Source organism: Triplophysa rosa, linkage group LG5 (genome assembly GCF_024868665.1).
Source record: "Triplophysa rosa linkage group LG5, Trosa_1v2, whole genome shotgun sequence".
Classification (NCBI taxonomy): domain Eukaryota; kingdom Metazoa; phylum Chordata; class Actinopteri; order Cypriniformes; family Nemacheilidae; genus Triplophysa; species Triplophysa rosa.
In genome coordinates, this window is record NC_079894.1 from 7,321,136 (window position 1) to 7,348,438 (window position 27,303).

Genomic DNA, 27,303 nt, shown 5'->3' on the forward strand with positions numbered 1-27,303 from the left:
AATTCGTTCACAGCCATCTTCACTCCGTTATTTCGCGCGATGGTTTCATTTTCGCCGCATACCTGTGTTTACAGTGGAAGTTCGAGGCGGCAGAGCCAGCGCATAACATACGTCATAACCAAACGTTATAGTTACTTACCTTTGTATATACTTTCCCACAAGTTAAAACAGTTTAAGATAATAAAAATGATTCTGAGTTTTATTGCAGCATATCTACTAAACTAAACAGCATTTTTATCTCTTTGAGATTTTTAAACCGGATTCTCTCTGCTTCATATTTCTGACAGTGTAACATAACATGTTCTGTTGTTTCTTCTTGCCCACAGTATTCACACATTCTTGTGTTATGTTTAACACTCAATTATTTCAATTTCATTGACATTGATGTTTCAACTGTGGAGTAACCACAAGCTGGCTTGATAGCGCAGAGTTGTACTGAATGCTGAATGGCTTTTAAGGTTGCTATGGATGGAGGTAAATTTCTCTTTCACGTTCTTCAGCCACATTTTAAATGGAAGTGAATAACATTACATATTAGAATATTAAATCAGATTTACTGATCACATCTCTCCCGGACAGCAAAGTTAATTGGATGTTAATTTAATTAAATGTAAAAGTTAATTTAATGTTGTTTCAATGTTAACTTGATTTCATCTGTTGCGCAAATATAGAATACAGAAATATAGAAAATGAGAAAAAAAATAAAAAAATACAGTGAAAGCAATTAATGTTATTACTTAAGATGTTACAATACATATTTATACAATTTTAACATCAATTTATATTGTGTTTTTTTAAATAATTTTTTGGACATACTTTTATATATTTGTTTTGCCAGACAGTACAGTGTAGAGAGACAGAAAATAATGGGCTACAGGAGCTGGGAAAGGACCAATTAAATAATTAATAAATCTCCTTCTAAAGCTTCTTATGTCAGACTTGAGCGCTAATAAAAAAACTTGCAAACTAGCAACAGTAAACACGGGGGAGTGGCTCATTAAAGAATCTATATATAATTAGAAACTGTGGAATATTTATCAAACATTATAGGCCTTTAGTGCTTCACACTAACAGCATTTCCAAAGCACCCATCAATACTGTATAGCACATTTATGAAAGGCTAAATAATTTATAACGGTTCACTACAACATAATTAGCTTCGGTTTTTCTGCGTTGTCACTCTTCATTAAAGTTGCGATTTTCTGTACCTCCGTGCTACCATGTCTTATTCATTCAACAACCAAGGTTATGTTTGACTTCCGTGATTCCAGTCACACAAGAGGGTCAGGTAAAAATAGCTCTATACATTTGGTACAGAGCTGCCAAAAATCTGTGACAGTGCCAGGGTACTGAACTGTGCCCAGGTGAGCTTTCAGATATGCTATTGCTCCAAAGCCTGGCTCAAGGACATGAGGGTAAGTAATAAATTACCATGTGGTATCATGTATGCAATATGTCAGACATCAAGGCCATTGATATAGAGCCTTAACCTGAAAAATGAGCTTGGTAACCTGCTTTCATTTATAAGACGCTTTTCTTAATGATTAATGATTGTGTTACAGATTTGTTAAGAGCTTGCTCTTTTTTAATACACATTTTTCTTTGACAGAGCTGAGAACCCTAGTATTAGTGCATCTACACAGAGGTATGTCCCTGGCGTGACGAGTCTTCTGCAGTGTCACAGAGGAAGTGTCAGATCTATAAACTGGCTCCAAGCTATGCCGAAGGCACCGCTTTCACATTCAGCCAACCCCACGCCTATGACAGTCTGACAAATGATTACTACTTCGGACAGACTATTCCACATCCCTCTCATGTGGCAGCTCTCACCGCCACTATAAAGAACTCAGGAGTACAGAGACCAATGGTCATGGTTTCAAGTCCGTTGAATAATGTGAAGTAAGGCTTGGTTGTTTTTGGGTGCAGAGCATCAATCTTGCGGGATACGTTTTTGATTTTACGCCCATTACACGTGGGAGTCAGGACGTCTGCCATTAACCTGCTTGTTAAGTGTCTGTACCCAATTATCACCTGAACAATCTGTCCAATTACACTTTGCCTTTTGCAACTATCACTTGCGAGATTTAAAAGTGGAAATGAAACACACTATATATGTTAAAGAAAGGTTTCACAGTGTGTGTTTTTGCTGCTAAAATGTCCTGCCCAAATGTCCCACAGGGACAACGCGAATTGTTTTCCATTTCTTTGTGTGAAGACTAGAGTATGCCTTCAGTCGTGGCTGACTCTCTTGATCATCTAAAAGTAGATGTTGTCCCATCCAGCCATCTGGTTTTTATACTATCACTAATCAATGCATGGATGCCTTGGGAATGTCGACTTCGTTGCTTTTTGTCAGACTTGTACTTTTTTATCTGCTGATGTTATGGATAGGGTTTCAAATATGGATTTCGGGCCTGGGCAGAGAGGATCATGGGTAATGATAAATAAGGACCTCAGATTTAAGATGGCAGACGAGAAACAACAAATCAGGAGTTTAATTAACTCGGATGAGAAAGAGCATTTCTAAGTCAATATGTGGCATGTATAGTGATCTTTATTACTGCCTGCAGGCAGTTCTCCCGTCACTGGCGAGGTATCCGAGTGTCATTCTCAGTGAGATGAAAGTAATGATCTTTTCTGATGCCAAGTTGTTTGTGGTTGCAGTAGATGTAGAGAGCATTAAGAGAGCATTTCAAATAGTTAATTTAATCCTTTCTAGATTTTGTGTCCATTTGTGGTATTGTGCTCATTCCAGTCCAGTGTCTGTTGTATAATAAAATCAAACCTCAGGAGTAATAGCAATGTGAAAGAATGACAGCATGACAAGACACATGCAAAAAGGTTATCACATCATCTTTTTTTAACTTTTCCTAAACACACACATTTACAAATATTACTGTCGTATTGCTTAAAAGTGAACATGAACTTGTTTTCTGTCTGAAAAAATACAGAGCGTCTTTTCTGTTATTTTGACCCGTTTCTCCAGTTTTCATTTTCTGCAAATAAATGCAAATAGAAACAATATTTTTATTTGAAATTTGGGGAAAATATTGTTAGTATCACAGAATGAAACAAAAAATATAATTTTACCTAAACACATATATATATATAAATAGTAAATTTTGAAATCAGAAAGACTTTTTTGAAATCTTATTTTTTTCCAGCAGTACGTATGACATATACACATATACAAAAGAATAATCATATTTGCAACTATAAAGTACATTGTAACATTATTATAAACATTAATAATTTAAATAAATGTTTTAAAACTCGGTTTAAACTCTGCCCTCATTCTTACTGTAGCAGTTATTATGAGACCTCCCATATGTGCTGTTTCAAAACATTGGTTGACCTTGGCAAAACAAGTTAACATGATGCATCTCCCCTGTCTAAATTTGCCCCTAGTGCACCTGTGGCCAACTAGCCTATATAGACCTGCACAAGATATTAGGCTTGTTTGAGATGCACCTTGCCTCGCCTGAAAAGAAGACGAGAGTAGGCGGCTGCAGTAAGGGGAGGAGTGAAAACAGCGCAGGCAAGACGGACTCTTCCCAAATCGCGCTGTCGAGTCGACTGGAAACGTCAGCAATGGAATAGATCGCGTTCACGTTTTTTATCGCATTTTTCTTGAGTTTAAAAGTAAGAAATGTTCTAAATCGTATATTATACAAACTCTCAACCATGTCAAGGCTGTACGAAATAATTTAGATATGTTCTTTGACAAACGAATGCTTAAACTTAGAACCTCCTATTTCAAGTTTACAGTTTATCCCCCCAACGAAAAAAAATACATTACATATTTATCCTTCTGGGGAGTTCCTATATTGTGTAGATTCTGTAACTCATTTCCAGAAAATACAGACCCTATTTTTTCAGAGCATATTTTTCTTTAATTCCTGGACAAAGTGCAATAATTGTGGTTAAATGAGTAAAATGTTGTGAATTTAACATCGTCGTTTATAAAAAATAAAATATGGAAAGTGGAAACTGTGAAAAAGGAGGTCAAACTTTAAAAAAATATATTAATAACTTACTTTTGTTAGCTAAGAATTTAATTCCCAAAATTTGTTTTTAATTGTTTGCAGTATTTAAGAATTATTTGGGACAATATTTAAAAATGCTGTCAAAAGCAAATAATAAAAAGCTGGAATTTTGTTAGACTTATTCGATAATATAAATTATATTTCTTGTTTTGAATTTATTAATATGGATGGATTGAACATTTAGATTTTTTTTCTTTCTTTTTTGTCTTTGTTGTTTTGTTTGTATTATCTTTTATTATTTTTTCTCGTCGTTTTTTAATATAAACTGTATACCATCTTGTTTTGTAATGTTTTTGTTATACTTCAATAAAAAAGCGCTTTTTATCGCAGATGAAATCTATGCAATTGAATTGCCACTGCTTTTACATCAAGGTGCATGAGGACTATATATTTCACCTTGGTGTGTTTTTCCACATATAAATCTCAAAACCTACTTCAGTAAATGGACTTATTAATGGAACACTTAAGAAAAAAGATATCAGCTGACATTCTCGCCCAATGAGCATTTAAGCTGTGTCGTCAGCAAGTTGTTTCCCATCATGCTTTTCATCAGCGCAGTCGATGGAGAGCAACTGCGCCCGACTGAAGAATCCGATACAGCCACTGTTCAGTCACTGAACAGAGTCATATTCTGGATCGATGCCATTGCCGACTGAGTTTAGGATTTTTTTTCTAGCCCAAGTAACATATTGTTTCTCTATAGCTGTCCCACCTGTCATTATCCGTAAAGTTTCTGTTTTGTCAATTTTATAATTTACAGAACAGTAAATGGTACACTAGCCTTCTATTTGTAGTTTCAGGAAGTCTCCACCTTCATGAGTTACTTTGAAAAAGTGTTAGATCAACAAGTCTTGTACTAGACCACACCGTACATCTCAAAAAGGGCATCAAGGACCCTGAAAGTAATTACCCTCAATCTACACACGAAAAAGGCTGTGTGTCATCTATGGGCTAGTAATGAAATGGGCAATTATGTAGTTCGTTACTTTTAACGCGACCTGCCATGTTGAACAGGGGCGTGGAGAATCCACTAGTGTTAGCTCCTGCACCATAAAAGTAGTCATCGAAGGCAGCGTGGGAAATTGCTGAACACTGGCGAGCTCTGTGTCGTCCGGCTCATCACGGTTTGATTCCCCAAGCAATTTATGCACACGGGATCAAATGCATTTGACATTGCGGGACTCATTCAAGGTCTATTTTTGTGGCAACTAGTATGTCTGAGGAAGACAAACAAAGAGTATGAAAAAAGAGAAAGGAGAAAAAAATAAATATTAAAGGAACATGAAAGAAGAAATGTTCTAAAATATCTAAGGCTGGGGTTGTGCAGGCACAGACATACAGTACAGTTATGAATGTAAAACTTTTTCAGACGTTTTCTAATAACTTGCGCTTGCCAGCTCCAAGGACCTGTGAGTAAAATGTTTTCAATGTTGTTATTTAAACTCAAGTTTCAAATCTTTCTGTTGAACTAACAGTTCATTTTTTTGTTGCAGAAGTAGGCTACACTCTAAAAAGTGCTGGGTTGTTTTTGACCCATGCTAGGAAAATATTGGTCAGATCACACTGCTGGGTTAAAAATTACCCAATCGTCTTTATCCACCCGCAGTTGGGTTGAAATAACCCACCATTGGGTAATTTTTAACCCAGCAGTTTGTTCTGTCCAATATTTAAACAACCCAGCATGTTTTAGAGTGAATAAAATCATTATTCTCCGAAATAAAATTGTAATAGCGCATTGAATTTCATATGAATTTTTTCACAAAAAACAATGTGGAACTATTCAGGACACAACACACGCACAACGCGCGCGCACACACACACACACACACACAACGAAGAGGTATTGAAATTTAAACAACTATAAATTATTCAAAAACGTGCTGTGAAAATATGACCGTGGAGAAAGACACAGCATGTTTGAGGGATCTTCTGAGGTTTTCTTAAATTCCAAAAAAAATTATTTCATCCAAATATATGTTTGTTACTTCAGTTCTTGTATATCTTCATAAAGACAAAGAGGCATTTTATCTCCAATTATGATTTTAAATGGTCATGCTCTCATTCCTCTGTATCTTCTGTAATTATTTTGATTGCATTAGTGTTAATCTCAGCTGGAAATGGACTCGTCTGATAAGTCCAGACATCAAGTTTGTAACTGTGACACAGAATTAGGCCACTCGGCTCTGCAGCAAGCATCGATGAATTCCTTTAACACTAATTAGACTCTTTAATGAGAACAGGGTAGGCAAAAAAGACAAAGCCGAGGGAAAATTAATGCAGAAATATGTCAACAAAATCCAAGTTGACTATGATACCATTTGTCCAAGTATGGACATGCAAAACAAATACTAATAGCTCAGAACTAGATGAGATAATTCAGATGGCTCTTGTTACACAGTGCCACTGCATTATTTTTTCAAGGAGTGAAAAGTTAAAAGCAAAGGAGAAATGAGAATTACACCCTTGTTGATGTGCGAATAGAGTTGTGTTAGTTCAACAGTAGTGAGTAGTGAGAATTTCTTAAATCTGTTAAAAATCAAGTATAAATCACACCATCACAACAGAACAGAATAGCACTGCTGTCAGCTAATCAGCAATAAGAAAAAAAAACAATGAAGTTGACAAAACTGCACAGATTTACTTCTTTGCACATAAAGCTGTAAGTTTTTTAAAATATGATGCGAATAATAATTTTAATCAATAAATGCTTGACTTTAGCTCTTGAAATTCTGAATAGTGTTTAAAAACATGTATGCTTAAATAAATTATTGTGGATTGAGCATTTTAATGTAACCTCTTTTTTGGGGGGCGTACTGTAGCAATCAACTGTGTGTATACTTAACATAAGGCATACATTTTATCACCTAAACTGAACAGGTCAGTTTTTATAAATGAATTCCCAACAAACATTTTCTATGCTTTTGGTTTGATAATGATGTATTCAATAATCTGGGTCAGAGTGCTGATGAGCAGCCAGATTGTGCAGGAAAAGACCATTTCAACGATGAGGCTAATCAACAGACCACCTTCATCATCTTTAACACAGAATAGCCTCTTCTTCAGTGCAAACAAGCAACAAATTATCAATCAAGAAAAAAGCATGAAAATGCAGAAACGTTGATTTCTTTTTGTGACTTTGTGTAGATGGTGGCGGGCAGAGTGTATAGAGGCACCAAAACATACAAACATTACTACTGACACCAGAGGTGTCATTTTTGAAGGTAAAATTAAGTTATTTATAAAACAGACTTGGCCCTATTTTAACGATCCAAGCGCATGGTCTAAAGTGCAGGGTGCAAGTGCCAAATCCACTTTTGCTAGGTTAAGGATGGGAAAAATGGTCAGCGCCAGGCGCATGGTCTTAAAAGGTCATCCCTGCGCATCCCTCTGTGTGTAATAAGCAGAATGTATGCGCGCTGTGCACCCACCTATAGGTGCATATTACTAACGCGCTTTTTAAATAACGTTGATTTTAGACCAGGTTTCAGTTGGTCAGTTGCGCAGTCTATTTTAGTTGCCTCAAAATAGCACACAAAATAGAACAATGCTCGTTTTCAGACCAGCACGCCCATGGCGCAAATGCATTTTCCATTTAAACAACGTGGCACAGGACATGAAAATGAAAACTGCGTCGGGCAGAAATGAGCAAAAAACACTTACATTGCGCCTGGCTCCGCATTGTGCCGAGTGTAGGGACCACTGTCATTATGATTACTACTGTAAAGTAATAATCAAAAAGAAACTGTGATGCCTAAAAGTGATTGTAAAATATGCAGTTTAGGTATAGGAGAGGCAAATCTTCAGTTTTTGTATTAGGTCTGGGGTCCCTTGGCATGTGTTGTTGCACAAATCTGGCAACCCTGCATATGAGCCCACCAGAACATAAGAGGGCCCAATCAACACTTTGCTAATATTTTCTTCATTTTTTTTCATTTCATTTCTTTCATCTTGATCATTACAGTTTCATTACATTTTCCAAATTGCTTAGACACTAAACTTGATACTCACTAAATGAAACCATTCACTCATAAACCTAATCTTTAGACCAAGTCAGCAAAACTACAAGCACATTACGTGCTTTAAACTCAGTTTGCTTTTGTAAAACTTTTTTTTTTTCTCAAAACTCTAAACACAGTTTCTTATATTTGACACATTTTTTTAAAACTAACTTTCATTAGGAAACACTGCCATTCAAAATGACTCGCTCATGTACTGATTACCTACACCAAGTTCTTACACGTGAAAACAATTAGAGCTTCAGCGCTATATATATGCTTTAGGATGCCTTTCTTGGTTGGACAACAATGGAGGCCAATTTTGGAGAGAGAGTTAGAGGAAGAGGAGTGAGAGGAAGAAGGGGACAAGGAAGAGGACAAAGTGAAGCACAACGAGGACGAGGGGTAAGACAAGGAAGAGGACAGAGGAGAACAATTACAAATGAGATCCACTTTGGTTGATCATGTTGTCAACCATGGTTTGAATTTCAGGGATGCTGGGCAGAGGGTCCAGCCTACCTTAAGTCGCTACACTGTAGCCACTATCATCCGGACATTTCGAAATGACAACAGGTAAGTAAACATACAATTTATACAGTAACATGCTACTGTACTTACAGCACTACATGAACTTTTCATTGCATACTAAAAGAAACCTTGCATACTAACCAGTCACTTTGTGATTTTGCAAAATTGATAGACGACCCCTCACTGGAGGAAGAAGGTGCATCTTCACAGCAGAGCAGGAAGAACACATAGTGAATATGGTCATAGCAAACAACAGCATACGTTTACGACAACTGCAAGAACACATCATCACTGACAACTCAACATTTAGTAACATAAATAGGGTGGGTTTATCCACACTCAGCAATCTCCTAAAACGCAATCAGATTCGTATGAAGCAGCTCTACAGAGTACCATTTGAACGAAATTCTGACAGAGTGAAACAACTTCGCTATGAATACGTACAAGTAAGCTATATGTCCTTATTGACTGCTCAATGTGTGTTCATACTTTCATACAATGTTTTGTCTTGTCTGTTTCAGAGAGTTATGGAACTAGAAGCTGCTGCAGAGCATTATGATTTCATCTATGTTGATCAGGCCAGCTTATGCAAAATAAGACATAGGGGAAGAAACCTTATAGGACACCGGGCCATCGTCAATGTCCCTGGACAGCGTGATGGAAACATCACAATGTGTGCAGCCATTAGTAACAATGGTGTCCTTTATTGTCATGCCACTCTTGGTCCTTACAATACTGCCCACATTCTGACTTTTCTTGATACTCTGCATAATATCTTCATTCCCAATGACCAAAGGAGTGGAGCAGAGCAGTCAAGGTTTGTTGTCATCTGGGACAATGTAAGTTTCCACCGGACTCTTCTGATCTGCAACTGGTTCAATGACCATCAACGATTTTTGATGCTTAACCTGCCACCACATTCCCCATTTTTAAACCCAGTTCTTTTCGGCGTGGCATTGGAAGGTATACGATCGCCAACGCATAACCCTTCTGCAAGTCATGGAGGAGGCCTGTGAAAGTGACCTATTAGTGACCCCACGACTGTGGTGTGGTGACATAGATGAGGGGGCATGCCAGGGATGGATACGCCACTCCAGACGTTCCCTTCCCCCGCGGTTTAGCCAGAAAGAACTATTTTTTTCCCCTTTACATTAAAATAAAACGCATATTTGTTTACAGTATACATGTATTTGTTTTGTCTGTTACTGTCGATCACAAAATACAATATTTTCAGAATAAAATATTTACCTCCCCTCCATTTCTTTTTATAGTGAACATCTGTATTGAATGCACTTGCATAGCGTATTTGTGAATATAAATGTGACCCTGGATCACAAAACCAGTCTTAAGTAGCACGGGAACATTTTTAGTAAAAGACAAAAATACATTGTGTGGGTCAAAATTATCGATTTTTCTTTTATGCCAAAAATCATTAGGATATTAAGTAAAGATCATGTTCCATGAAGATATTTTGTAAATTTCCTACCTTAAATATACAAAAACTTTATTTTTGTGAGTGGATGGTCTGCCACAGTGCCCCTGATTAACAACTTCAAAGGCAATTTTCTCAATATTTCGATTTTTTTGCGCTCTCAGATTCCAAAGATTTAAACGGTTGTATCTCAGCCAGATATTGCCCTATTTTAACAACTCATATCTATAGAAAGTTTATTTATTCAGCTTTCAGATTATGTATAAATCTCAATTTCGAAAAATTGACCCATAAGACTGGTTTTGTTGTCCAGGGTCACAAATGTATGTGTGAGTGCTATTACAAACTCGTGTGCACTCCACTGCCCACTGGACAAGCAAAAGACACAAGAGAGTAGTGTTTTACATTGTTCACATCTGTGTGTAGTTTGGTGTGTATGTGGCTAAATATTTTATGTTTGTGTGCAGAGTTACGCAAAAATATATTTTTTAGAAGCGTTAAAATAGTTTTTAATGACGTGTTTGCTTTTGCAAGATGTGTGTGACATTTTGCATTTTGTGTCTGTGTTTGGTGGTATTGTGTGTAGAGTTTTGAGTAATGGAGCCATAGTTTCAAAAATTATGTGTAAGCAATTTGAAAAAAACTGTAATAGTACAGCTAAATAAAAAAATATTTATTTAGGATTTTAATGCACGACGTGGAGGCAAAGAACCACCCGACGCAGGTGGAGTGTGGTAGCCTATTCATACCCCCATAGCACATCTGATGTTGTTTGTTAAGTGTTATGTTGTGGTTTATGAACAGTCAGACCAGTGATTAAAAATGTCTGTAGCACAATGACCTGATTAGAGAATGAAAATGAACATTTTCAGTTGAAAATAAGAGCAATGTTGCTATTATTATCATAATTGCGTTTGTTGATTAAATGTCACGGTCTTAAACACTACTGTAATAAAATAAATCATTATTGTTACACACACCTCCAAAACAGTCAAGACAACAAAAGAGGTAGTTTTTACTATTAAAGGCCTGAATAAAAAAATATTTTGATTTAATACATGCAGTTTAAAGACGAACATTTACATGGCAAAGCATTATTCGTGGTTGTCATCATCTTTGTTGCAGTGTTACATTATAAAAATAGGTCTGGTTTCATTAAAAAAAAAAGATTTTCAAACTCACTAAAATGCATCTAATTATAGTTTGTATTGTAAAGATATATAGTCTTGTAAGACAGTTTGTGTGATTGGCTAACCAGTACATGTTAGCCTGCCAAGAAACAGGGATTTTATCTTGTCATGATTGTACCCAACTGTCTCTTTAAAGATCATTGGTTTATCTGTCAGCGGGTTGGTTTCCCGAACAGGTTTTCTAATTAACTATTGTTGCTGTCAGAGGAAAAACACACATGTGAAACTCCCCCGGCATTCAAAAAGCTGTCCTCCTAAACACTTCAACATTATTTCAGACAGCTGAGCTCATTCAGATCATTGAAAGCTGTTGATGGTCGGAAGGCATCATCATCATTAGGTGGGTATTAAAACAGTCTTTGGGCTCTTTATCTGCATGTTGTGAGGCTCGTGGGAATTGATCATGACTGGATTGCAACACAGACTTTTCACAGTTGATTTATAAGTCCTAGGAAAGTAATAAAAGGTGCCCACTCAACCATTTGAATCCAATTATCTTTCGCAGAATGTGGTTGTTATCCAATTAAAACTTACTGCTCGTGAGAATTATAATAAATTATTTTCTCACTTTTGACAGATGTGATTTATACTGAATGTTGTAGGTGCTATGTTGAATGTTGGTCTGGCATAGAAGGGTGCACTTCACACGGGGTGAAAAATGGCAACGTAAGACTACCGGCTCTAAACGCAAAAATCCAATTTTTATTCTGAGAGGTAAATAATCATTTTAGTATGAAAAATGTCTTCATAAACCAGCCAGGACATTTAAGTGGTATGCTTTTTGAGTCATTGCTGCCTTTTATGTGGTGAGAATGGAGAAATATACAATAGATGTAAGTTTCAAGACCTGGAATCATGAATTTTATTAAGCAATAAAAAATATACACCAGGGAAAATAGCTTCCTTTATGAGTTTAGATTTTTTTCTAAATTTTCAACGTTTTCTTCAAAAATCAACTTACTTTCTTCCACTTGAAGAGGCCGGTGAAAAACAACAGTCAAATAATCCCACAGCAAAACCAGACGACAAAACGTTTCGACTGCGGTGCCATTTGACCAGACAGGAAAACGACACACAACTTCTGGTTTACGAAACATGCACAGCCATTATGGGGTGTGCTGGTTGATTTTCTCTTCAAAGAGTCTGCTGAGTATTTGCACTTCAGGACCCCAGTCGTCGACCTCACTGAGGTCCAGAGGTTCAGGCAGGTCCAGAGAACTGATCGAACCAGAAGGGGAGCCACGGCCCTCGTAAGCATACGTCTGAAGAGAATCGTACGGAGGCCCGCTCATATCCCGATCGGCCTTGACCACTTTCAGTTTAATCACATCGTGGATGTCCTCATCCGGTAAGGTCAAAGAAGGGCTAAGGGCCTCCATGCCTATCGCTCTCCACAGGTCTTTCCTCAACCTCATCTCCTCGGCTGCCGCAGGGTTCCTCAGCGCTGCTATATCAAAAGCCTCCGTATCTTCCTCGCCTCCACCTTCGTCGTCGTACGTCACTATGTTCTCTCTGATATCCTCTTCTGAGATGATCAGAGGCTCCTTTTTGCTCTTCTTACTACGCAGGGTGACAAACAGAACCACGATGGCTACGACAGAAGAGACACGAGTTCAGTTTGTTCATCCATGTAAATGCAAATGAACTTTACTGTAATCATGATTTGTACGCCGCAGGAACACAATCATCTGTCACTATAATCACTAATAATCACTTATTCACTGGTGCATAATCAATGATGTTTTGCAATAAATAGCCATGAACTGACCTAGGGCTGTCAAACGATTAATCGCATCCAGAATAAAAGTTTGTGTTTACATAATATACAGTATGTCTGGGTGCGGTGCACAATAATTTATTTATTTATAAACACATACATGTATATATATTTAAGAAATATTTACATGTATTTATTTTTACTTACAAACCATTTAAATTATAATATATATATATATATATATATATATATATATAAATGTTTGTTACTTTTTATACTTTAGATGTATGTGTATGTTTTAATAAATACAAAATTAATATGCACATTACAAAGACATATATTATGTAAACTTTTATTCTGGATGCGATTCATCTCAATTAATCGTTTGACAGCCTTAAACTGGCCTCAGACAGATTGTGGTATGAACTGATCAGAAGTCAGCTGTACTGTGTTTTAGAATGTCTGTCACACTTGCAAATGGAGAGTGAATAACAAACATTTTTCATCTATAACCAATGAACAATGTTTCAGAAAATCAGGTAAACAAAACCAACTCAGAAGAATATTTGGAATATGCATCCCTCTGTATTATACGGAATTATTCTAAAACATCTACAACAATAAACATTTTTGCCATTGTCTTTCTCGAAATTGCTTCATTCCTTCAATCTCAAATCATATTTTTCGCATGTATTTCAAGTCATGTCCAAAAATTATTTGTTTTCTTTTTTCAATTAATGCTGGTTATACACAGTTATGATGGAAAATGGGAAACAAAAATCTCTTTGACAAAAACTTACAGCCCCAAGAAGGCATTCGTTTATTTTTAATCAAAGAATTAATGAATGAATAAATAAAATGGCATATGACAATGGAATTTTTTTCTTGATAATCTGTTAAAAAATGTGTCACTTGCAGCCAAGAACTTCTAAATAAACAAAATTGTTGTATAACACATGTGAAGTGCAGCTAATGTCTTATGTTTTTATATAATAAAGTATTAGACTGTATTAAAATATAAACATGAAAAATAACATTTTAAACTTGCTATTTGCTACTTGTTCCGTGTTAATTATGGACCATAGCTATAGGCCTCTAAATCTAATCAGTTGAACAGATTGTTTTGGTGAATTACAATGTGTTGTTAATCATCCTTCTCGTCTGTCAAGGTATGTGCACACTTTGAAGTTGTAGTTCATTGTTTCAGCCCACATAGTTGTGCAGTAGCCAAGCACTCCTTAGTAGTGTCTATATTTGTTCTTGTCAGTGGACGAGAGTGGGAGAAGGGGTTTTCACACATCCTGCAGGGTGAAATCTTTCATCTTCAACCAATGAACTTTCAAGCAATGTTTCTTAGAATGTCAGGTAAACAAAACCAACTCGGAAGAATATCTTGAAAATGCATTCCTCTGTATTATACACAATTCTAATAAAAAATCTGCAACAAATATACATATATATATACACTCACCTAAAGGATTATTAGGAACACCATACTAATACGGTGTTTGACCCCCTTTCGCCTTCAGAACTGCCTTAATTCTACGTGGCATTGATTCAACAAGGTGCTGAAAGCATTCTTTAGAAATGTTGGCCCATATTGATAGGATAGCATCTTGCAGTTGATGGAGATTTGTGGGATGCACATCCAGGGCACGAAGCTCCCGTTCCACCACATCCCAAAGATGTTCTATCGGGTTGAGATCTGGTGACTGTGGGGGCCATTCTAGTACAGTGAACTCATTGTCATGTTCAAGAAACCAATTTGAAATGATTCGAGCTTTGTGACATGGTGCATTATCCTGCTGGAAGTAGCCATTAGAGGATGGGTACATGGTGGTCATAAAGGGATGGACATGGTCAGAAACAATGCTCAGGTAGGCCGTGGCATTTAAACGATGCCCAATTGGCACTAAGGGGCCTAAAGTGTGCCAAGAAAACATCCCCCACACCATTACACCACCACCACCAGCCTGCACAGTGGTAACAAGGCATGATGGATCCATGTTCTCATTCTGTTTACGCCAAATTCTGACTCTACCATTTGAATGTCTCAACAGAAATCGAGACTCATCAGACCAGGCAACATTTTTCCAGTCTTCAACTGTCCAATTTTGGTGAGCTCGTGCAAATTGTAGCCTCTTTTTCCTATTTGTAGTGGAGATGAGTGGTACCCGGTGGGGTCTTCTGCTGTTGTAGCCCATCTGCCTCAAGGTTGTGCGTGTTGTGGCTTCACAAATGCTTTGCTGCATACCTCGGTTGTAACGAGTGGTTATTTCAGTCAAAGTTGCTCTTCTATCAGCTTGAATCAGTCGGCCCATTCTCCTCTGACCTCTAGCATCAACAAGGCATTTTCGCCCACAGGACTGCCGCATACTGGATGTTTTTCCCTTTTCACACCATTCTTTGTAAACCCTAGAAATGGTTGTGCGTGAAAATCCCAGTAACTGAGCAGATTGTGAAATACTCAGACCGGCCCGTCTGGCACCAACAACCATGCCACGCTCAAAATTGCTTAAATCACCTTTCTTTCCCATTCTGACATTCAGTTTGGAGTTCAGGAGATTGTCTTGACCAGGACCACACCCCTAAATGCATTGAAGCAACTGCCATGTGATTGGTTGATTAGATAATTGCATTAATGAGAAATTGAACAGGTGTTCCTAATAATCCTTTAGGTGAGTGTATATATATATATATTTTTTTTTTTAAAAATCAGAATCACTTCATTCCTTTAATCTCAACTCATAATTTTTTGCATTTCCTGATCAAAAGAAATCTTTGTTTTTTAATTAATGCTTGTAATACAAAGCTAGTATTTTTGAAAATGTAAGTTGTGATGTAAGTGACAGTTAGCTTACAGTTTTATCTAGAATGTTTTACAGTCCTGCTGGTATAACAGATCTTGGTACACTCTTAAAAATAAAGTTGGTTCATGATGCCATAGAAGAACCTCTTTTGTCTAAATGTTTCCATTAAGAACCTGTAACATCTAAAGAACCTTTCTGTTTCACAAAAGGTTCTTTGTGGCGAAAAAGGTTCTTCAGATTATAAAAAGGCAAGAAAGAGATGGTTCTTTAAAGAACCTTTGACTGAATGGTTCTTTGTGGAACCGAAAATGGTTCTTCTATGGCATCACTGTGAAGAACCTTTTAAGCACTTTTATTTTTAAGAGTGTATGCACAGCCTGCCAGTGACAAAATAAAAAAATATGTCGTCATTACCACATTATGTTGTTAAAAACATGTAAAAGCTAATCGATAAGGCCAGAACAGCTTGACAGCCTAAGTCCATTATCACTTTCATTGAATGATAAGAGAGCTTACTCCAACATGTTTCCTATTCTGTTCCGTGGTGAAATGAAAGCCACAAGTGATTAGACTTGGATGTAAATTACAATAATATAATTTTTATTTTTTGGTGAACTCTCTCTAAATACATGCTGCCATTAAAGCTAGACAGGCTAAAAACTAAGAAAAGAGATCATTGTGTTCATTTTAAGGGTACATGAATGATCATGAATTCAGGCATACGTTCATGCATGGACTAAACATTACTTGACGCATTAATACCTCATGAATTATCAGGAAGTAACCTGAGTTCAGTCTTCCATTCATAACTTCATGAAAGAACATCATCTTAATTAAAACATTAACTAAGATGGGTACATCATCATGAATTATGATTTATATCATAATTGATCATTTATAAGTCATTATAATATCATTTCTAATAACGTTTCTTATTAAATAACTAAATGTGTTTTTGGCCCTAATTGTGTTCCTTAATTTGTGCCACTCATTGGAAATGAATACAAAAAGATATTTTCTCTCGGCCACTGGGTTTTCTGTCTTACCCAAGAGGATGAGCACACACAGCAGGATGGCGACGAGAGCTCCGGTGCTCAGACCAGCCGAGGACAGGAATGCTTGTGCCCTGCACACAGGAGCTCGGGCTCCATGCTGGCATGGACACACCCTGAGTGTAAGCGTGCTGGTGCTGCTGAGGAGGGGCTCTCCTCCATCCCACACAATCACGGGCAGCTGGTACAGCTCTTGTTCCGCCTGGCTGAAGCCCTGTCGACGTGCCAACACGCTCGCGCTGCTATCTGTCAGAAAGAGCAGAGGTTTATTCTCTCTGGCTTCTTGCGTGAGGACTCTGTGCAACACGAGCCAAACAAAACAATTCGCTCCACATCCTCGGCGGTTGCCAGTGAGAATAGAGAACACTTTTTTGAATGTTACATTGTTACAGTGCTCATTCTTAAGAAAATACAGAGTTATTAAGTAGTAGTGTTTTTCTGCTCATTTGTGGTTCTTTTTCCCTATAAAGTAAAATGACAATTACAATTTTAGAAAATAGGTCATTTTTGAAGAAGAAAAAAATCAAACAAATGAATGCAAGTTTCACGATTTTCTGAATCACACTGGCACATGACTCACATTTCGATTGAGTGTGATTTAAAGAAATATTTCTCACTGCACCTCTCAAACACCAGCTCTGGAGGACTGGTGTGCTGACAGCTTTTAAACCTCACACACACAGTGACAAGCGTCATGCTTTATTCATTTCTACGGTGCACCAACGTTTCTAATTTTTGAGACTTCGATCTTTCTTTCTCACATACGCTCCCACCCACAGGCAGGTCCTAAGCACCTCAGCGTATGCACAGTCATGTAGCTTTGTCACTACAGCTGCATGTTGAGCGGGTAGTGTCATCCTCCCGCTGCCTCAAGATCAGCAGATTCTGTAGCCAACTTTAAGAATCGTCTGAAAACACATCTCTTCCGTCAACACCTGACCGATCAGTTCTGACTTCTAAAACTTAGCTCTGTATACTGTGGTAGGCTATACGAGACCAGTTTGCACTTATGCTTTTTGTTGTCCTTATGTTGTTCCAATTGCTTCCATTGTTTACCTCATCAATGTTTAACTTGGGTACAAATCGTACTTAGTTACTGTATCACCTCCCTGGAGATCAATGGGGTGGATTTGGTTTTAAAACAGCTTCTTTCTTACAACTCATCAGTTGTTCTTGTATATACTGAGAACTTATATTTTATACCTACCCTGCAGGTGAATAAAAACATACAAACCATACACTGACAATAGAAATTGCTTTTCGAGAAAACGCAAGCTTTTTCCATTTAAATGTCCAATGTGTAATTTTTTGGAGGATATTGACAGAAATGCAATATAATATACATAACTATGTCTTCAGAGGTGTATAGAGACCTTACAGAATGAAGCGTAATGGTTTTATGACATTAGAATGAGCTCTTTCTATCTACATACAGCGCGGGTCCCCTTACATGGAATTCGCCATGTTGTTTCTACAGTAGCCCTAAAAGGCAAACTTCTCTACGGAGCGCGTTTTGTAAATACATTATCTCCTTCGGGAAAGAAGCGAAAACGTGGCGACATCTTTGTCCTGTGTCAGTCACCGTAGTGCTTCGAAAGGGAGGGGTGGAGTGAGCTGTTGGTTGCAATTCGCAACTTAGTTGCCGGTAAATTTCAAACACTGCACCTTTAAAACCTATATTATAGTACAATCAGTCACAAATGTGATCACTGTAGTCACTTTACTTCCTTTTTGTCTTTTACGAAATCTATGGCCATGTGGGAGAGGCAGAGCTATTCATCTACAGCGAATTTATCCAGAACTAGCAGCGAACGTGTATGCATATATTAAAGAAAGTGTCATAACAAAACAATTCAAAGACAGGATTAGGACAACACAAATTAGCATGTCTAAAAGATTTAAGCATAAATCAGCCCTTTATGCAGTGACCTCTATACATTTGTATTGGACTTAATGATGTTGGGGTCTGCAGGTATTTAATGTTTACAAACACTATGAAAAATGTAATGGCAGAGGGTGGAATGATCGTTAGCGAATCTTGACAAACAAAGTTAAAAATGCACCATTAATTATACATGGGTGGCTAATTCACAGCTGATTTAAATAGCAGTGAATCGTAAGCATTTTCCTGCTAGGACACACGAGAACGAAGCGTGCATGCACTGTAGATAAATTCATCTTTGTAAGATGCGCTGCGCAATAAATAAACAATCTATTACTAAATAAATAAATAGAAAATGGCAACAGCAACAAATACTGCCAATACTGCAGTTCTGGCACGAGTCCTGATCGCTGTAGCTGTTATAGCCTAATGTGTGTGTTTAAATGCTCGAGACAACTCGCCTCAGTTCCAGAGAATTAGTCTGGGAGGAGACCTCTCACAAGCTCTCGGATGAGACGGGCACACGCGCATGTGATCATCAACATATTTGGATGACAACTTAACGTTATCATGGATCTTGTGGAATGGGGCGCCATGCCCTTCATTACCCATTTCACAGAAACGGTAAAAACCTTCTCTAGATTCAAAAAATAAACTGCGTCATAAAATATAACCGTCAAAAATATATTATTCAATCCAACCCGCAGCCATTTCCCAGGAGGGAAATGAAAATACCTCCAGAGGGAATTTCCATCATATTTTTAATGCCTCACCCTGCCAAACAGTCTGGCCGGGTGGACGACGGAAACACAATCACTGCAGCGCCACAAGCTCAAGGAGAGAAGCGTTTGTGTGATCGAGGTTGACAGTCCTACACACCCACCCAATCAGCAAGCGGCCGCGACAGAGCGCTCCTTGAGCCCCTGTTGAGGAATGCCCAATTCGTAAAACAGTCAATAATGGTCCATCCACAGGGATGATATTTAAGGACGGGACCGACTATAGGAAAGCCTGGCTCGTGCTTTTTGATACAAACTAAAATAAAGCTCGAAAACACAGCTGCTCTAAACTCTAATCTCCCTGATTGCCAGGTTAAACTCTACAGTCCACCTGCAGATCCCCACTCACACCTGATTCTCCAAGTCAGCCGTCCAGCATTAGAAGGAGTCATTAGAGTTTGGCCGTCTCCACCGGGGAGCCTTGAGCTTACATAAACACGGAGCCGGTTTCCCGGGAAACAGCAGCACTGGCCTCGCAATGATATTAAATAAGAGCGCGAAGGGGAGGAGAAGGCAGAAAATGAGGGTGATCTGTGTGACAACATGTGGTACTAAATATGTTTGTGGAGAGGCACTGAGGGATTGCCCTGAGCAAACATCAGGAAATCAGTTGGAAAACATTAGAGGATTCCATTACTGAGATGCCTTTGGAGAGGCTCTTTAGATCGGCTTATTTGACTTTCATGAGAGTCTGTGTACAACTTAAGCACTGAATCTAGAATTTGTTTTCGTAACAAAATCCTAAAGTACAGGCTTTCCACGTCTTACTATTTCCACACGCTTGTGGATCATTTAACTTTTTTAAAAGATGATTTCAGCGGCAACATCATAAACAAACGTTATGTGCCCAAACATAACTTCCAGTAGACCTTCCGCAAAGAATCTATAACTGTTGAGTAGTTTTAATTTAATTTCATACAATTAATATACAATAAAATATTAATATAAAAATATATATATTATTACCAAACACAGGTGCTACCGTCTATAAACCGAAAATAAATTCTAGGGCACAGTTGTGGTGTCAAATTCACTGCATTTTACCTTCATTGTCCTTCAGAGTGAAATTTGGATTCACTGGAAGGTCCTCTGGTAACGCAAAGGAGAACTGACCATTGGCAAAGTTGTCCTTATCCGTTGCCTTGATGGTCTGAATGACCTACATGGAGAAAAATGAAGAACCAGAGAAATAGGAGGAAAAACAAGCTTAATTTTTTCATCTCTCTAAAAATTAGGGTTGAATTAAAAGTGGCACTAAAAATATCTAAAAGAGGCCCTTTGGGCGCTCAACTCCTAGAGAAGGATCTGGTCAACCTAGAAATGTAATTGGACCACCTGGGCTTCTTTTTCCTCTCTGCTTTTGAAAGACATTAACTTCAGACTGAATACCTACAGTAAAGCCTCTTGCCCAGTGGGATGTGTGGATCGCAGACATTGAATAGATGGTTTCAAGGATTGCTCAGCCCCATGAAGTTCTGTCAGCTTGTTAATCCAATTGGCCACTGCTAGCGCATCAGCAGCAAGTGGGAATCTTATAGACCATTATTGATGCTCTTCACCTGTCTTTGCCGTGAACCCCAGTCCGTTTGACATCAAAGTGTGGTTCATTTGGTTAGTGTGAAAGCGGTTTCGGGAACTCAGGTGCTCACCTTCCACATCCAAGTGTTGTCAAAAAGTGGTCTGTCGTAATTCGCAGAAGTGAAATGCCATTGATGTCATCGCCCACGGTCACACTTATTGTACTACAATGCATTTCTGTAGCTGCTCGTCTCTGGATAAATTGCGGGCGGAGAGCTGCCCACATTCTTTGCATTTCTTACAAATTTGCATTGGCGGCAGACAAATGCAACTGCCATTCTGTGTGTGTTTTAGTTGTAAATCCAAAAATACAGTACATGAGAAGCACAGTGAGAATTGCGTATTCTCCTCCTTGACCGAGCAACAGTTTATGGTAAACAGTCATAAACAGTGGTAGACATATTAGCAGTGGTGCTCCTGTTGACACAAATGTGCTGCGGTTCAGACACAAAATACAATGTGAAATGAGTTGGAATTGAACCCTGGTTCGAACCAAGCAATCAAGCCAAGTGTGAAAAAAGCCTACAGTATGATACTGCGTAGCAGTTTTTTTGTTGTTGTTCAAATTACAGCGTGTTTCATGCGGTTTAGTCCTGTGGACCTTCCTGTGAGGTGACACCAGTCTGGTTTTGTCTTATCTCTGTGGAAACACTTAATAAAGGCCACGGCACGACAGTAAACCCTGATTATCGTACAATCATGTATTGTGGCCTTGGAAAGAGGATTTATTTAGACAGGCCAGTTCTAGCCTGGCAGACCAAAAGCCACATTAAAAAAGAGCCATTTTCTACACTTACGAATGGAACTCTGCCTTCTAAGGACATAAAATGGGTTACTTGACTCATGAGAAGAGAAATATGAAAAAGCTGCACAGCACACTAAACGAAGGCTTTAATTAAGCAAAGGTCCAAGAAGGCACAACTTGTATATTAAACGTCCTCTTTCAGTCAGAATAATTTCTAATGCCTTTATTTCAATAGCCTCCAAGGTTTACCTCAGACAGAAGTGATTGGAGAGGACCCTTGATATTTAATATATGATACTACCACTCAGCTTCCCACGTCATGTGCATTATACTGTATGTGTCCAACTGCTTAGCGATCTCATCGAAGGGTAAAGCTCTACCAGATATGCCACTCCGCCGCTATCCATCGCGGCACGTGGGCCTGGACGCGAACGTGTGCTGATTAACATTTCCTGCGAGCCATTTCTATTCCGCTCATTGCAAACTGCTATCTGCTGGTGAATACATTGAAACACGCTGAATTATTTATAGGTTTAAAAGCTTTCCAAATCTGTCAGTCCACAGATAAATCCATTCCTGACAGTGTCAGACCTAGCACAAGGGAAGCGTACGCTATCCCGTGTTTATGCACAGGTCCGTGGCGTGGGTGTATAGGTGGGAATGGGTGTTTATACAAAAAGGAAAGAAAGACTGCATTAAGGCATGGGGAAAGGGAGAGGGTTTAAGATAACAGAAAAAATAGTGCAGAGGAGAAAGGCGGCACAGTAGTGATAGGAGAAACCGAGCATTGAGGGATTGTCGAGGGAGATGAAAAGAGGGATTGTGACAGGTTGAAACAGAATGACGCTGGAAGTGAAAGAAAAGGACAGAGAGAGAAAAGTGAGAAATGAGGGTAGATAACTAACCTGGCCTGCCTTGTAGCCTTCACACACAATGAGGGCGCTGTCTGTGGCAATAGAGGGCGCATTATCATTGACATCCAAGACCTGCACTGTGACTGGTACAAAGCTCACCAGATTTGGATTGTCTGAAAACAAATATGACAAATGTCTATGTGACTAAAAAACAAGAGCTTGAATATGAATAAAACGGACATATGAGGAATTTCACATGACTGAAGTCACGCCATATCAGGACACCCTGCCCGTGAGGTTTGCTGAATATCACATTGTCTTTTCAAGATAATATCAACTTTAAAAGTGATGTCATTTAAAATCAAAATGTAACATTTTAAAGTTCAGTATCATGGTGCGCATGTATATTGGTTATATTGTGCAATGTCATGGTTTTATTTGCTCTTATTGGTCTTGCACGTTTACAAAAGATTCACGGGCTTTGATGTACTGTAGAATGCTCCAGGTATTTTAAGTTGGTGTGGGAACATCAAAGTACATGCCTTTCGGATTCTCACAAGAGGTGTGTCGTGAGTGGCTGCACTGAAATTAACATTATCAGCCCACTGTTAGCGGGCATTATCAGAGGAAACTTTTCGCCCATTAGCTGAACACCATCGAGAAGAGAGAGGTAGAGGAAAGATAATTGCTTAGATGAGCATCTGTAAAAAGAAAAAAATACAGATAGGAAAAAAGAGAAGAAAAATGGACCCTGTCCACCTTCAAAGCCACACCAGCATGCCACGTGTAGCCTCGGCATCAATCCCAGAATGCAACAGTCCTTTAAGAACCCATTCTTTGCATTCAATATCAATGATTCAGACTTCAAGGCCAATGATTTCCTCTTGGACGAGGAGTTTCCAAATCCATACTTAAAGACAAATGCTTGTATCAAAAATAGAAGATATCAGTGGTAAAATGGTTCCCTGTGTATTTCTCGAAACCCACACACACTGTCAAAAATCAATGCGCTCAGAGAGAATTCCGTCCTTAGAGTAGTACATACCAAGCTCTGAGGTCATAACAGTGATGTTGTGCCAGGCTGCTTCCTCTCGGTCCAGACTTCTGGTGGTTTTAATGAGTCCACTTTTGGCATCAATGCTGAAAAGTGTATCATCTTCAGCATTCTGGTCAATGAAATACCTAAAATTGCAAAATGGAAAAGTTAATTTTTACGGTCATGTTAAGGTGCACATACAGCCGTAACAATTCCAAAATGTTCATTTAATCAGCATTTCTAAATGTATTTGGACATTCCAGTCCAGTGTCTGTTGAATTTGAACAAAATCAAACCTCAGGAGAGACAAAGTCATCCAACAGCAATGTGAAAGACTGACAGCATGACATGACTCATGAAAATGTCATAAAAATCCAGGTTATCATATAAAATAATATTTTTTAACTTTTTCTAAATACATGTACAAACATTACTGTTCCATTGCTTTAAAGTGAATATGAGCTTGTTTTCTTCATATGCATTTGAGGTCTGAAAAATACATGTTATTTTGACCCGTTTCTCCAGTTTTCATTTTCAAATAAATGCATGAAATTTGGGGTAAATATTGTTAGTAGTTCACAGAAACTTAAACAAAAATAACAATTTTACCTAAACGTACAGTACCTATAGATAGTAAGTTCAGAAAAACTTAAAATGGTCTTTTCAACAGCAGCTATATACTGTACATATTATGTTATACTTTAAGGAGGAGTTTCATGTCAAAAGTTGAGTTTGGAGAAAAATAATCTGAAAAATATGCATACATGTTGTTTATATTTAATACATTTTACTGTGCTGGAATTAACATTATTGTGTCTTTTAAGAATCAGATCAGCACTTGTTTTACATAAATACTATTCACACAACATTTTAGCCAATAATAAGTAGTTGTAATTATAATTATTTGTTATTAATTATAAGTAATTGTAATTATTGTAATTATTTATGAGAATTCACCTTCAATTACATTTAGTCATTAAGCACACGCTTTTATCCAAAGCATCTTACAAAATGACGCGAACAATGGAAGCAATCACATCCGCAAAAAGTGAAGAATATACAAGTGCATCAAAAACGTATTAATGTATAAGCATTCAAAGGATAGAATAGAAATCATTCATATAATTATACCTATCAATATTTATATACAGAATGTGAAAGCAGTGCTACGATTCTTTAGACATTTATGGTCACTGATTTGGGCAAAACAGTTATTTTATCAAGCATTGCTGTGATCTCAAGACAAATGCTGTCAAAAACTCACTTGATTTTACTCCTGGTGCTATCCGGGTCTTGAGCAGTAACCATGCCAACCTCTGTCTCGGCTGGGGCATTTTCATACACATCCATGATATAGTAGTCCATAGTAAAGACCGGAGCCTCATCAACATCCCCGATGATGATCTTCAACGTTGTGGTGTCTTTGAAAGGGCCCAGGTAAGAAAAGCGAGGATCCAGATGGGTGTTGACACCTTCGATGTTCAAAGAATAAGCCTTCTTCTTCTCATAGTCCAGAGGCTACAAAACATCAGAAAGAATATCAAGGGAGAGGCAGATATGACATTAGGCCAGCCTGGGAAAAGATACAACATAGCTGGAAGAACAGAGATGAATATATTTGGCAGGGGATCCCAAATCATGATATACAGTATATATGAGGACGGGTAAAGTCTAGTCCAGACCTTCTTGAGGGAGATGACTCCTTCTTTTTTGTCACTGTCGGTGGAGATGGAAAACATGGCGGCTCCTTCTTCATTGGTGATTTTGTATGTCATCTCTGCGTTAATGCCGAGGTCTTCGTCGTTCGCTTTGATTTTGCCAACAGCTTTTCCTACCTGAGCAGATTCTGGCACGTACAACTGATAGTTCTCTGGAGTGGAGAATAAACAAACAGAACAGATGCAATTTTATTAAACAGTTGAAAGCTATTGATTCACATCTTACAAAGAGTTGCTCGCGCTCAGCAAATTGTAAGAGGTTTATACAGGACAAACTCGAGCTAGCTCAATAAAAGTTGTTTACTTTTACAAAATAAAGCTGAAAGGAAAGCAGCCATTTGGAATAAATTCACTGTATATTCAAAGGGATTTAGGGATTATAGCATTTCTGTAAAGACGTGCCTAAAATCCACACTTTTCGTAATGAACTAGAAAAGAGGAGAGCCGTACTTTGAGGGAATCTTGGTGGATTGTCGTTGACATCGGTCAGCGTGATGTTGACTGTGGTGGATCCAGACAGACCCCCTACAGAGCCGGCCATGTCTTTGGCTTGGATGATGACCAAGTACATCTCTCTCGATTCTCTGTCCATGTTTGGCATAGCAGTCCTGATGACACCTGTGACCCAGGGGTATAAAGATAAATATAGTTCCCTCTGACCTACATAACCCACATCCCATTACCGCATGTTGAAAATGTGATTTCCATTTCCTGCAAATTAAAGTCTTGCAAGTACAAGTTTATAACTCACATTAAGCCATATGTCTGGTTCCTACATCAGACATATGGCTTTAAGGGACAGTTTCATCATTTTTCCTCAATCTCATGTTGTTCTTAAAGTGATAGTTCACCCCAAATGAAAAACCTTCCATCATTACTCACCCTCATTCTGTGCATGTACTGTACGACTTTCTTTCTTCTGCAGAACACAAAAGAAGATATTTTAAAGAATGTTGGTAACCAAACAATATTGGACCCCATTGACTTCTGTTGTATGGACACAAAACCACTGAGACTTTTGTGTTCCACTGAAGAAACATTAGGATGACAGAGTGTGTGGTGTAGTAAGGGACTCCAGCCCTTACCATGAACCTTCTGTCTGGCTGCATGCACACAAACTCACTTCTACACTGGCACAATATGTGCTGGCCATCATCTCGTGCATACTTCATAGCTCTACAGCAGAGTCGACCATCTGCTTCAACCATTCCCCTCAGGAGATGAAGGAGAAAAAAATCAGAGAAACGAGGCGATGGTTGGAGAGCAGAACAGCTTGAGCTTGCTGCTTGCTTGAGCTTGAGCTTGCAATGTGAACTTGTGTTTGTGCCCCTTTTTGCCATTGGATCCCATAGCAATGTTTAGTGAGCAATAAGCTGCAACATGGGATGTTTAATGACAATGAGAAGTTGACGTTATCATTTGAAACAGCAAGGCCTCTGTCGGGTGGGTGCATTTCAGTTAACTGAAGGTGAAGGTGTTTATTATTATAATTATATTCATTGATTTTTACACCCAAGCATTTTCGTTTAGTCTTTACTGTACCCTCTTATTAAAATCAATGTCATGCACAACCTTTTATGTTATGACAAGCTCCAGCATATGTTAAGCTAAAAAATGTAGGGCAGTTGGGTCAGAGGGTAAATATCCAAATACCCGGTGGAATATATTTAATTTAAAGAATTGGTTAGGTAGTTGTATTATGTAATAATATATGCAATGCCTTAATACTTTCAGACCCAAGGTTACCAATCCTCCTTTTGGAAATAAAATACTAAAAAGAATACATCCGACCTAAGCTACATACAAATGCAGGTCAAAATGAAATCTAGATTAGACATGTTATAGAGCAGACATCATTCTCATGTTTCTTGTTTTTATACAAGAAAAAAATGAATGTGAAGAAATTAATAAAAGACCCATCCTATATATATTTTTTTCAAA

General features: G+C 38.1%; 1 protein-coding gene across 1 annotated transcript in view; it reads right to left on the reverse strand.

Annotated features, from left to right (window-relative positions):
* Window positions 1–11,984: 11,984 nt before the first annotated feature.
* The window catches only part of cdh18a (cadherin 18, type 2a), a 43,275-nt gene continuing 27,956 nt past the window's right edge, over window positions 11,985–27,303 (reverse strand). Inside the window, exons 5-12 of the mRNA XM_057333380.1 lie at window positions 25,813–25,980; window positions 25,327–25,514; window positions 24,909–25,162; window positions 23,654–23,790; window positions 22,660–22,781; window positions 20,476–20,590; window positions 16,765–17,016; window positions 11,985–12,782 (exon numbers count right to left, since the gene is read on the reverse strand). Coding sequence (XP_057189363.1) covers window positions 12,298–12,782; window positions 16,765–17,016; window positions 20,476–20,590; window positions 22,660–22,781; window positions 23,654–23,790; window positions 24,909–25,162; window positions 25,327–25,514; window positions 25,813–25,980 — 1,721 coding nt within the window. The 3' untranslated portion in view covers window positions 11,985–12,297. The remainder of the gene's footprint in view (window positions 12,783–16,764; window positions 17,017–20,475; window positions 20,591–22,659; window positions 22,782–23,653; window positions 23,791–24,908; window positions 25,163–25,326; window positions 25,515–25,812; window positions 25,981–27,303) is intronic.